This window comes from Neopsephotus bourkii, unplaced genomic scaffold, assembly GCF_033783945.1.
Source record: "Neopsephotus bourkii isolate Nb327-2 ecotype Australia unplaced genomic scaffold, CSIRO-AGI_Nbou_v1 NB_1652, whole genome shotgun sequence".
Lineage (NCBI taxonomy): Eukaryota > Metazoa > Chordata > Aves > Psittaciformes > Psittacidae > Neopsephotus > Neopsephotus bourkii.
This window is the reverse complement of record NW_026902126.1, coordinates 135874-148240: the sequence shown is the minus strand read 5'-3', so window position 1 is coordinate 148240 and position 12367 is coordinate 135874. Positions and strand designations below refer to the sequence as shown.

The following is a 12367-nucleotide window of genomic DNA, read 5'->3' as shown; positions in this document are numbered from 1 at the left end:
CTGCCAGCCTGCACAGACCTTCCTGCTCATGTAGAGTCCTGCTAGGCTTCGGAATGAATGGAAATGAGCCACCTGAGGGTCTCTCGCTGTGGAATTAGGCCTTTCTGCAGTACAGGCAAGCTGATAAATGAAACATGCGTTGGGAAACTCAGGTGAAATTGCATTAGATTCTTCACCCCCCTTTCAGACTACTCTGTCTGCATTTAAATAGGGACAGGCTCTGTCTTCTGCATGTGGCAGTGGAAATCGACTGCTAAAAACCCTCTGATGTGGAAGCTGTACATTGGCATGTAACATCTTCCTGCTTCACCTTCTGAAGCCAAGGTGAAAGCGCCTGCATCTCTTGTTGTAGATTACTTGGGCTGGGTGATTGAAATAGGAGGTTCTGTTTCTGCCTGTGTTCAACAGAATAAGGTTGTAGCAGTGTTTCCTCTAGCCCTAACCAGTGATCAGTCAGCAGTGCTGGTCTGCATACGATTTGGATTTGAGTAAGGCTTCAGAGTTGCCTTCTGGGCTTCTCTTTAAAGACAAGGCAATTCAGCATCATAACTACTGTTAAAGTAAAAGGCTTCTACAATGTTTTTATTGGGGTTTTGGCACCATCACTGCACTCTGAGAAAAATATTACAAATCCAGTGAAAAAAGGCAGAAGAGAATTGGCTATTTAAGTTTTTCCTTGAATTAGCATTGAAAGTGGCATCTTTCCAGGGAAAGCGTTGCAAGGGGAATAGCAGTAGGCATATTATGAACAAAGGAAGGAAATGTTGGCTCTGCAGAGCTGGTGGTAACTGGTTTTAATATTTCAAATCAGTACTGAGTAGTTACAAACCAGATGAGAGTTTACAGTTGAAACCTTGAAGATGAAAGCTCAGTTTACTTTGGACCCTAAACTTGGTCAGCGCTTGCAGTGTGCAGCACGAGCACCTTTGACACGTGAGGCCTATTGCCTAAATAGCATTTGAACTGCAGAGTTGCACTTAATTACATAGTTGTGCTCTTCACCATTAGTAGCTCAGAATATGTTTGTGCAAACATGCATGTTAAACACTGAAACTGATTAAACCCAGACTCTTAATTGCTCTGTTCTGGCCATTTTAACTCATTCAATACTTGAAGACTTTGCCCAAGCAGAGTTTTTATCTCAATGTTTCTGTTTAATTTGCCTTAATGTGAATTTCTCTTGCACAGAATTGGCCTTGGGTTTTTTTTGCCCTGGTCAGCAGGCTTTAAAACAAGAAGTGAGGTCTTTGATATCACATTCCTTTGCTTAGGAGATGAAACATTAAGCAGGTACAGAGGCAGGGGGGGCTGACTGAGTATTATAGCTTGAGCTCTTTGGCCAGTTTTCATTTGCTCTTTAACTTGGGTTTTACCATATAGAAAAGGACTTGATTAAAACTTTGGCTATGTCAAGGTGTCATGTGAATTGCTCATTCAACAGCTCAGAGATAGGAGGCACCAGATAAAGGAGAGGCTGAGCCTGTGCAGTCAGTATCTTGTCTGTTATTACTCCACCAGTCAGCACTTGTAGCAGCAACTCATGGTTTAGCTTCTACTTTGCCACTGACCTTAAGAGCAGGATTTTTATCTTGGAAACCATTATTTGTGGAATTCATTTTTTCCATATGTTCTGAATTTTGTTGCTCATGGATTTTGGTAAAGCCTTGTTTGACTTCCATTATTTTTCATCTTGGTGTCCCATGTCCCTGCCTGGCTGTTTGTTCCAGGAAAACAGTGATGTGTGCCTTGAGGTACTGTTCTGCCTCACTTAAACTTTGTCTGGATGCTCCTGAGACCATATTGTCTGACTAGAAGTCTGCCTTTGTAGCTTGTATTCCTCCTACCTCTGGATTTCCTTCGAGTTGTAGAGGTTAAACTGCTGTTGCAGTCTTTTTTGTGGCTTTCATTCCAAAGTGAGAGAGAAATGAAGAACAGTGGAGCTTCTGTGCCCCATGGTACACTGGATTCTACTGGGAAACGGCACTCATTCTACACGTCTTACCCAGATCGGTAGCATTCGTTAGATAGTGGAGTTTTTGTTTTGAGTTGGGTTGGTTTTTTCCCCACAGTATCACTATGATTTTTAACAGCACTCTGCTTAATGTTTATGTGGCTTTTAAAATAAGAAAATTAGTGGGTTGAGTGGATGTGTCTTATTAAGCTGTATTTATTCACTGTATCCAGAATGGCGCAGTTTTGTGTGGAGTTTGAAGTAATTTAACAGAAGCTAAGGAAACACCCTGCTGAAATACAGATTATCTCCATCAGGTGCTCTTACCAGTCCTTCAAACTCATATTTATATCATTTCATTGAAGAGCTCCCTGTGCTCTCACTGAAGTAATGTAGAAGCAAATATCAGTTCCCTGAGTGACATAAGCAGCCTCCAACCTGCATTTGATGTAAAGTGTCCAACCTGAGCAGATCAAACACGAAACACTGGATTAATGGCATTGGGCACAGCAGCAGTTTGGTCTGTCTGGACTGTGGCGGTGTTAGCTATGGGGTATTGATAAGGTAGATGCAGAGTTTCCAAATACATGTGCCTTACCTTCCTGTTAATTATGCTCTTTAGTTACTCCTTAACTGTGGAATGAGGTAGCACTGTGTTACTGTGTAGTTTTAGAGGACATTTAAACATGATATAGAGTATTTTAAAAGCTGGTTGTGTGAAGGTAACCAAGAGATGTTTCCTTTTGACTTGGTATATCTTGGAATTCTGTAGGCTATTTGGAAGAGGGTGGTTTGTGAAGGAAAGTGGGACTGTTAGTAGATGGGAACATTTTACTGTGGAAATGATCTTTGCAGGGTGGGAGATGTATAATTGGTTTAAACATGTCTGTGAGGGACTGAAATAGCTGAGCATTGCCTGAATTCAGCAATATAATGTGAAAGAAAAAACCCCATCTGTATTTATATCTGACGTCTTCCAATTTTTTCTCTCTCCACATCTGTTTAGTTCCTTCAGAAACAGGTAACTTTCTTGGCAGTCACTCTGTGTCTCTGCATTTTGCCTTTCGTACTGCTTTTCTTACCATAATACATAACTGAAACGCACTGTTTTTGCTCGCAGATTTATGGCACTGTAAAACATGCATGTGTAACTTCCTAGAATCATTTAGAGTATCCTGCAGTTAGTTGGTGATTTCTCACCCTTGACTTTTACCTGTTGTGAGCAGTTGAAAACGCAGGGATTGTGGTTGTGCAGCAGCACAAAGGTAGCAGTATGATGATACAGTGACTGTTTCAGAGCAGTTAACAAGTGACCCCAGAACGTGCCTGCTAGAGGCATCACGTTTAGTGATGAGCTAAAATACAGTCTCAGTTAAAAGTGTTGACCTCCAGCTGTGTTGGTGCTGTCCCAGGTCACATCACACAAGGTGAGGGATGCAGGTTTATGGAATTCCATGTGAGCCCTAATAGGGTTGTGCCTTCTCGGATGTCCTTCCTCCATTTGCCTTTCTTTTCCTGTTTTACTGATTCTTTTATATTTGAAATGAATGTTTAGCTAATAACCTCCTTACTTCTCATACATCTTCTATAACATTTTGTTCCATCTGAGCTTATTAACAATGCTTAATCCCTTACCCATAGTTGGTCTTTGTGTTGAGCAAGCATTTTATGAGGCAGTGCTGAATGTCATTAGGGGGTCTGAGCACAGTTCACGTTTATGACAGGTCATACCAATATATGTGCAGAACCTCACTGTGAAATTGGGTAAAACAGGAATAAGGAGCTATGCCAGCAGTCTCCTGTGCTGATTTAAAAACTGGAACATCAGTGGCCGGCTTCATATGTTGTGAATTCTTTTCATGATGGCTTTAAAGTTCATTTTCCCTAGTAAGATCTTTATATCTTGCCAAAAGTTAATTTAAGCCACATTCTTCTATAACTGGCACTGCCTGGTGATTTGATCTCATCCTTGCTAAAGGTCTGAAATGTTTACTCCTTATTGTAGCAGTAGAATGATAATAGGAAATTGTAGATTGCAGGCTTACTTATTTTAGGCTTATTTAGTTATTTATAAGCTTATTACAAGCCTATTTTGTTTTCTGAAGTTCCTTCTCTTGAAGCGTGGCAGCTCTGAGATCTGGTTGCTTACAAATACAAAGCTTGGCTTCCTTGATGAATGGCTCTGTACGTGTTTTACAGCACTTCAACATTCTAGTGTTATTCCCTCCTAAGTCTGGTTTGAATGAAACGTGAACAAGTGAAAATCAAAGCTCATGATCTTTATTTTTTTAATATATTTTTAGTATCTTTTATAAACAGGGGCAGACCCTTTCTGCCTATTTATTTTCATACGTTATTCACAACCACTGTGAGGGTGCTGAGGCGCTGGCACACGATGCCCAGAGAAGCTGTGGTTGCTCCATCCCAAGCAGTGTTCAATGCCAGGTTGGACACGGGCTTGGAGCAACCTGCTCTAGTGGAAGGTGTGCATGCCTGTGGGTTGGAATTGAATAGGCTTTAAGGTTTCTTCCAACCCAAACCAGTCTGGGATTCTGTGAACAAGAGGTAGAGAATTTCTGAATCATGCTCTGGGATTTGGGTAAGCTGCTGCTTGAGAAAGCTCTTGCAGGCAGGAAGGCATCTCTGTTCACCTCACAGTGAATGGTGCACCAAGCTGATGGATAATTGAGTTACACTGCAAAGGGAATAGAAGTGTGTGCATGCATGCTGATGAGCTGAGGAGTTGTAGAAATAGAAGAAACTCAGATGTTTGAAGAGAAACTTGTAATTTACCCATTTAAGGGAAAGGGACTGGGTTGCACTCATGCTTTTTTGACATTTGCATAGTATGTTAGTGTGCAGTTTGGGCTGTTTGGAAAGTGCTTTCTACAAGGCTTGGGTTTTCTGGAGGAATGGGGATCCTCAGGTCATCTTTTTTGTTCTTTTTTTCCCCCAAAATCATACATGTTGTTCGTGTACTGCATTTTGAAATAACTGAAAGTAATTACTGCTATTTTTTGATATGTTAGAATTTAGTCTGTACTTTCATAGCTATTCTGAGCATTAAGTGCCTTTCTAACGTAGTCCTATTGAATACCGCAACTACAAGAGAAAGTGAATGATACTTAATGTGCTTGTGATTCAGCTGTATTTGGTTGTTCCTCAGATAAACTAATGTGTATGTTTCCTGTACATAACCAAATTAATTTCACCCCCATCCCTCCCCACTCCATTGTAGATGCTTTTACTGATTCAGCCATCAGTGCTAAAGTCAATGGTGAGCACAAGGAAAAGGATCTTGAACCATGGGATGGAGGAGAGAACACCGCTACGGAGGAGCTTGAGGCATTAGAGACAGATGTTGTAAGTAATGCTTTTTATCATGTATGGCAGTCTGTAGATCAGCTAGTTCCCTGGACATGCCTTGCAACAATTCCTTAATCTTAATCTAGTAATGAACTTTGGACGGAAATTGCTGCCTCCATTGTATGGGTTGATGTTCAGTCTTTGCTGGCAGCTGCCACAGTAGATTTTTACCATTTCAATAAGAATAGCTGGATTTCAAATGCCAGTTTTGGCAAATATTGACAAATGGCAGCAGCTGTGGTAAGGGACGTGTTTGACTCATGGGCTGGCTGAAAGAGGAGCTTTGATTAAGGACTCCAAATTCAGCAGTACACTGAAGTGATTTACGTTTAATCAGAGCATTCCTGTCTGACTATCGCTGCATTTGGAAATTATGGCGAAATTGTGCTTAGCTAACTGTCTCTGAGCTAAGATTAAGGAAATGGGTGGAAGTATGACCCGTGACTTAATAAGCACAGATACAATCTCAGTAGATTATGAATTGTTAGATGAAGAGTATGGTCTCAGATGACATTTCCTTATACACCATAGCAGTCAGCTCTTACTCAGCCATTCACTCTTCTTAGTAAGGTATTCAGACTGCAATATATTAAAGAAAGAGGATGGTATTTCTGATTAGAGGAGAATCTACTCACATTACTGTTGCGCTTATTAACTTTGGGTAGAACAGTTATCCTGTCAATTTTAGTGTACATATTGTACATCTGAGATTTATTAGAATACTTAAGGCTGTCAGTGCTTTTATAAAACATTCACAACGTTTACCATTGTGCTTTGAGTGCTGTAATAGCAATTTTACTAAAGTGGGGAAGTTGTGCAGATCAACAGGGGCGTTCTGCCTGTGGGGTGTGTGGCGTACATAATTGCATTAGTAGTGCCTTTGAAAAGCTGGAGTGTTTGCCACAGCAAAGGACACTTCTAATGTTCAGAAGAGTCGGTTTGCACTTGTGGAAAAGGCATTCATCTATGTATTCCCTGCTAGCCAGTAATCTTCTGGTACCAGAGTGAGCATGATGCTTAAAACCCATCATAAAAAGAACCCAAAACCACACAACAAACAAGAAAAACCTGGCTTTTGAAGGTAAAATGTGTGCATCTGGTGAGCAAATGTCTCTGAAATAGATTGTGGCTTTAGTAACTTTGCTATCTGGACAGTGAATTTATAGGCCCAAGGAAAAGGGCAAAAAGGTTTCATTTCTGCCATCAGCCCTCAAGTTTGAGGGAATGTATTTCCAGTGTCATTTTGAAAAACAAACATCATTTTCTTCTAGTCTAATGGATGGGATCCCAATGACATGTTTCGTTACAATGAAGAAAATTATGGTGTAGTATCAACTTATGACAGCAGTTTATCTTCTTATACGTAAGTTCCAAAATATTTTGTTATTAGATTTGTATTTCATGTTCTCCCTGCTTCAACAAACTGTGTATTCTGAAGAGAATTTTGCATACCCTCTAAAGCTGTGGAATCGAGTAACTGAAAATGCAATGAATGAATAGTGCTTAAGAAACCTCGCCAGCCTTTTGTGAACAGTTAGATGCAGTAATCATTATATGTTCCCTTAAATGGGCACAATTCTTTCCCATTGCAACATTTTCTGAAGTTAGGCATGCAATAATACTTGTTTCTCACAAAACCCTTTATGAATAAGGTGGAAAATACTGAATTGTGAAACTGTATTTGCATGGATGCTGTATCTATAGTCTGTGTTTAACCTAACAGAGCAGTTTCACTCAACGCTGATTTTATTGAGCCAGTTGATCTGGATGATGTTGGAATGCTGCTGATGACTGGGGGGGGTCGTGTGCTGTGACTTGTTTATCAGACTCGTCCAGATCTAAAGTAAAGTTTTACTTACAGTATAATAACAGCTTGAATATAGAAGTAGTATAAAGCCTGCTCTGGCTACTTTGGCTGCGTGGACCTGTTCCCAATAGTCTGCAGCTATAATGTTAACTGCAACTGCAAAACAAATCAATTGCAGATGTTCAGCAGCCATTGTGAAATGTCTTTAATGTTTTCCCAATCTTTTAACCCCCAAAGTGTAAACTTATTTTCGAATGGCAAGGAATTGCAGGGTATATTTTGATTTTTATTAGTCTGCAGGTCTCTGGTTCACCAGTTTTATCGCTACTATTTTGTTAAAATAGACCTGTGACATGGTGATCATCAAAGTGCTTTAATTGGCTTACATTTGAATCCTGGAGAAGCTGGTCTTTCATATACTTCACTGCTCTAAGTACTTTTTGTACTTTTGAACTTTAGTCTTCCATCTTTTTACTTTATGGATATTAATGGAAAGAGATTAAAACCACGAAGGTGGCTTTAAATTAATGCCATTATCAAGCAACTTGCTCTGCATCTCAGGCTGCTAAACTGGGAAGCTCTTTTCCTGGTTCTCCCAAGTATGTGATGAGCAGCAGCATAGCTAAATGAGTATATGTGCAACTGAAGGACTGTGAAGGATTTATTGTTTGTTTTCCCTTCCTAGAGCTAAGCAGGTATAGTTTGTCAAACTGCATGAAGGTGCAAGTATGTGTTCTAGCAAGTGTACTGCATTAGTATGTTCATCACCTGCTGTACATGCTTCTCTCATCACTGGGGTTCAGAACAACTTTTCCCCATTGGAAAACATAAATCCGTATGTTCCATCAGGAGTTCTTTTGTTTGGTTAGGTTGACATCACTGCTACCGTACATCCCTTCATTTTTTCAGTCACTTTAAATAAATGAGGATGTATTGGGTGTTCTTAAGCATAAGCTTAATACAGGGCAAGCGAGGCCTGTGACTTCAGGTTTGTCTGCTTTATGTTCTTGCATAGCTTGTTTGAGCCAAAGCTTTACGCTGAAGGGTAAGGGGTTTATTTCATATCCTTGAAGTTCCCATTGATAAGGCCAGAAATGACTGGGCAGAAGCATATGAGGAAAAACGTGTGATGCAGTAGCTGAGTGCTGGCTTGGATTTGGCAAAGCCACTTGTTTTCCTGGTTGAGCCACCAACACTTGAGTAATGTTGCATATGTTAGTACATACTTGGCTTGTGTCTCCACCTACTTTCTTTGTTCTTTTTTTGTATTATTCCAGGTATGTGCAGCAGTGATTCTGTAATGCCTAGCATAGCATGGTCCAAGCCTCAGCTGTATTCTTTATGTAGTTTATTCTAAAGTAAGGTTGGACAAAATGACTTCTAGAACTCAATATTAGAACTGGAGACAAAGTACAAAGTTCCTTTGTAAAACCTCATTCTTAAACACAAATTAGAAGAGGTAAAACCCAAAACCATGGGTCGACAGAAGGAGTTGCAGGGTGTGATGTCCATTGCTAGTTATCCTTCAGTATTTCATTGCTTCTGTGTTTAATACTTGGTGGCTTTCCTAAGGAGCCTACGTATGCTTTTTGCAACACGCTATTACCTAATAGAGATACGTGGAATGAAGGGGTATGATGTCCTAGGACATGGCAAGTGAGTCATGGTTTTCTGGTCCTGTGCTCTAATGTGTTGCATTCATCTTTTTTGCAGTTCCTCCTAACAGGAAAAGCTGCAGTTCTATGGCTGGAATTATCAAAGGATTAGGAATGTAACTTTAATTTCAGTAGGACTGGGGACTCTTGTGTCCACTGGGGATGTGTAAATAGCTAAAGAAATTCAAATGTGGTCTTTTAGAGCAGCTTCCTATCTAAACAACGGCCTGGGGCTTTTTGTTACTAATGTACTCAACCATGTGAAAATTTGGAGCTTTTGCATAGCTTTAAGGACTGGGGATTTTGCAAGTCCTATGGAAGAGCTCTGCACCCTGACCTCAGCTCTCCAGGCAGGTACATAGCACTGAATTTGCACCAAGTATCAAATCAGTCCAGGAATATCAACATAAAGACAGCAAGTCTGCTGGCTTAAAAGAATTTGCTTTCCTCTTGACTTGGTTAGAATTAACACAGTGTCATTTTTGTAGCTCCTTTGCGCTTTTGGATGCGTTTCAGAGGTTTTTTTCGTTGTCTTTTAGGGTGCCATTAGAAAGAGATAATTCAGAAGAGTTTTTAAAACGGGAAGCCAGAGCAACTCAATTAGCAGAGGAAATCGAATCAAGTGCCCAGTACAAAGCTCGGGTTGCCTTGGAAAACGATGAAAGAACAGAAGAAGAAAAATACACTGCTGTTCAGAGAAATGCTAACGAACGAGAAGGCCACGGTGTGAACACTAGGTACTTGCATACACTGTCGATAGTAGTTTGAGTTAAGTGATGTACATGTTTTGGTACAATTTGCTCATTGAAACTGCTTTTTCAGCAGGGCTGATGAGTTTAGGAACCTTGTGTAAACAATCCTGTGCTGGTTTTGGCACTCAACGCTAACTTGCGCACCTCTGCCTGGCCCTGTATTATCTCTGTGGTGAATTCAGACCGAATTACAGGAAAAGGCAGTGGTTATGGTATGTCATGGGGAATTTCAGGCATTAGGACTAAAGCGTTCAGTGTCTGTGAGCTCATAGAAAGTGGACTCTGTGGTCTGTGTCAAAAGCCAATTCAGGAGGTGAATGTTAGGTCAACATCTGATAGTATTTAGAATTTTCCTTTAGCTTGATTTGAGGAGGATAGAAAATGCAGCAGAGCCCTTGGTCAGGTGCTTTTCATTGTTCTGTCTTAACACTGATAGAAATTTGCTGTTTTTACAGAGAAAATAAATACATTCCACCTGGACAGAGGAACAGAGATGTCCTGTCCTGGGGAAGTGGAAGACAAAACTCACCAAGGATGGGCCAGTCTGGATCAGGCCCACCAATTTCAAGGTCTGGATCCCATTCTTCAGAATTCAGTCCTAACTCTGGAGCAGATCAAAGAGTAGTTAACGGAGGCAAGTATCTGAAGTCTAAACAAATGTGCTGTATAAAATTGCAGTCAATTACCTAATTATGTTGCAACTGCATCTGGTGTGGTCTTAGGATGTGTATTTCATAAGCTAGATTGATTAGCACTCATCATTTAACACAGAGGTTGTGATTTTGATTTGGGTTTAATTTGTAATGGAACACGAATTTGGCTGCACTGTACGAAGCTTTTCAGAGCAGAAATGTCACTTGTTTTCCCTCTCAATCCCCTTTGTCTTAGATGATGGTGCATTATCAGGTTTTAAAGGTTAAAACCTGCTTTGTGTAGTACTGCTGCTGAGCTCAACGTGGAGGAGTAGCAATGCTGACACCAAGTGAAAGGGAGGTGGCAGCCGACAAGGCATCTTCCTTTCTGGTGCATGGATCAGTTCTCTTTCCCATGAAAAAGGATAAAGCAAGAGAAGTGTTAGGGGAAGAGGAATCAAAGCCTTCTCTCCAAATAGCTATTTGAGTATTTGCTGCTGTACACATGGGTAATATTTATAAACAGACATCGCTAGGCACTGTATAGCAGGAATTGGTGTTCCATAAACCAGACACCATATATCCGAGATGGATTTCAGCAGTAGCCTATCCTAAAGGCATTATTTTTCTAAGTTAAAACTATTACAAGAGATGGCTGTGAATAAATGATAAACGTAGAGTACTCAAGTGCCTCTATCTGGAGAGGAAGTCTGAGAACCATCTAAAGGTAAGTGAGACTTCCTTTTTAAATACAGTCAGCTGGATAAAGGATGAACAACTGAGTCTTGCCCAAACAGTGCGAACCTTGACATTTGTTCATAGTAGTTGTGGTTTCTGTCATACTGTTAGTCTGCTGAATGAACATCATGTACCTAAAATATTCAGAATGGCTTGTGAATTAAATCTCTTTGATTTGGAAACAATGAGCCCTATATCCTAGATTAAAATATGACATTAATACTTCAGATAACTACTAAAAGCATTAATGGCAGGATTCAGACACTGAACACCGCTGCTTTTTGTAAAGATACAGTTCTCTAGAATTGATACTGCTCATCATTTGGTTTGAAAGTAGCAGTTTGTAGAGTCAATACTATATGTGAACCGCTGTTTGAGAACCTCTAGCAGCTATTTAAGGACCTTGTCAAGAGTGATGCGTACTGTAGAACATATATATAATAGGCTAACAGATCAAACTTTACTGTCTATTCCTTAGTAGTATTTGTAGATCCTAATTAACCCTTTGGGGAGTTTGTGACATTCAGATGTGAAATTTGACCTGAAGTGGAGGAAATAACCTTGCAGAGACCGATTTTCTCGGTTGCTGAGCTAAACTGAGCTATCCCCAAAGGGTTAAACATGAAAAATCATTTTGTCATATTTTACTTTTTTTTTCTGTTGACCTTTTTCCCCATAATTTTTCTTTAGTTTTTATACTTTCCTTCATATCATTTGTTCTGTCAGGTGTTCCCTGGCCATCGCCTTGCCCATCTCCTTCCTCTCGCCCACCTTCTCGCTACCAGTCAGGTCCCAACTCTCTTCCACCTCGGGCAGCCACCCCTACACGGCCGCCCTCCAGGCCCCCCTCGCGGCCCTCCAGGCCCCCGTCTCACCCCTCTGCTCATGGTTCTCCAGCTCCTGTCTCTACTATGCCTAAACGCATGTCTTCAGAAGGTACAATACCACGATTTGTTCATGTTTTTGTTTGTCTTTGTTTAACTCCTTTGTGAGTTTAATTACAAAATTGTTTTTCCTCTTCATTACTTAACCTATAATTTGTGTTTAACTTTAGTTTTATCAGACTATTTCTATTAACCTTTTTATTTGAAGAGCTTTACAAAAACAACATAAAGCTGTGACATTTCCCAAGTTGGTATGAAATCAACTCAGCTTTGTAAACGCTGCTCAGTGTCTTAACTTAACCAACAGCAACACTCAGGACCTGATAACTTGGAAGGGCCTTCTTAGGAATATAAATTTATATGACGTATCAAATATTTTAATACAGTTGTTCCACAAAAAGCAGTTCCAAATTTAACTAAATCGTTGAATTTCCTTTTGTTAAAAAACTATGTTTGGAGAAGTGCACTGTGGAATGGGATAGGATAAGCTGCTTTATAGGTGAATCTGTAGAAGACTTCAGATCTGTTTGCATTAGCAGGCAGGAATATGCAGGGAAAGGCTAACCCATGAGTCTCTGTAGC

The 12367-nt window shown here is 40.3% G+C and overlaps 1 protein-coding gene across 11 annotated transcripts in view; it reads left to right on the top strand.

Annotated features, from left to right (window-relative positions):
• Positions 1-12367, top strand: part of ATXN2 (ataxin 2) — a 51006-nt gene that overhangs the window by 13066 nt on the left and 25573 nt on the right. For 8 of the 11 annotated variants that reach the window (XM_061374688.1, XM_061374686.1, XM_061374691.1 and 5 more), the window contains exons 6-10: positions 5190-5314; positions 6589-6680; positions 9319-9516; positions 9987-10165; positions 11628-11837. In XM_061374688.1, the coding sequence (XP_061230672.1) occupies positions 5190-5314; positions 6589-6680; positions 9319-9516; positions 9987-10165; positions 11628-11837 (804 nt within the window). Of the gene's footprint in view, positions 1-5189; positions 5315-6588; positions 6681-9318; positions 9517-9986; positions 10166-11627; positions 11838-12367 lie in introns of those variants that run through there. The other 3 variants (XM_061374695.1, XM_061374694.1, XM_061374696.1) reach the window with 2 other exon arrangements.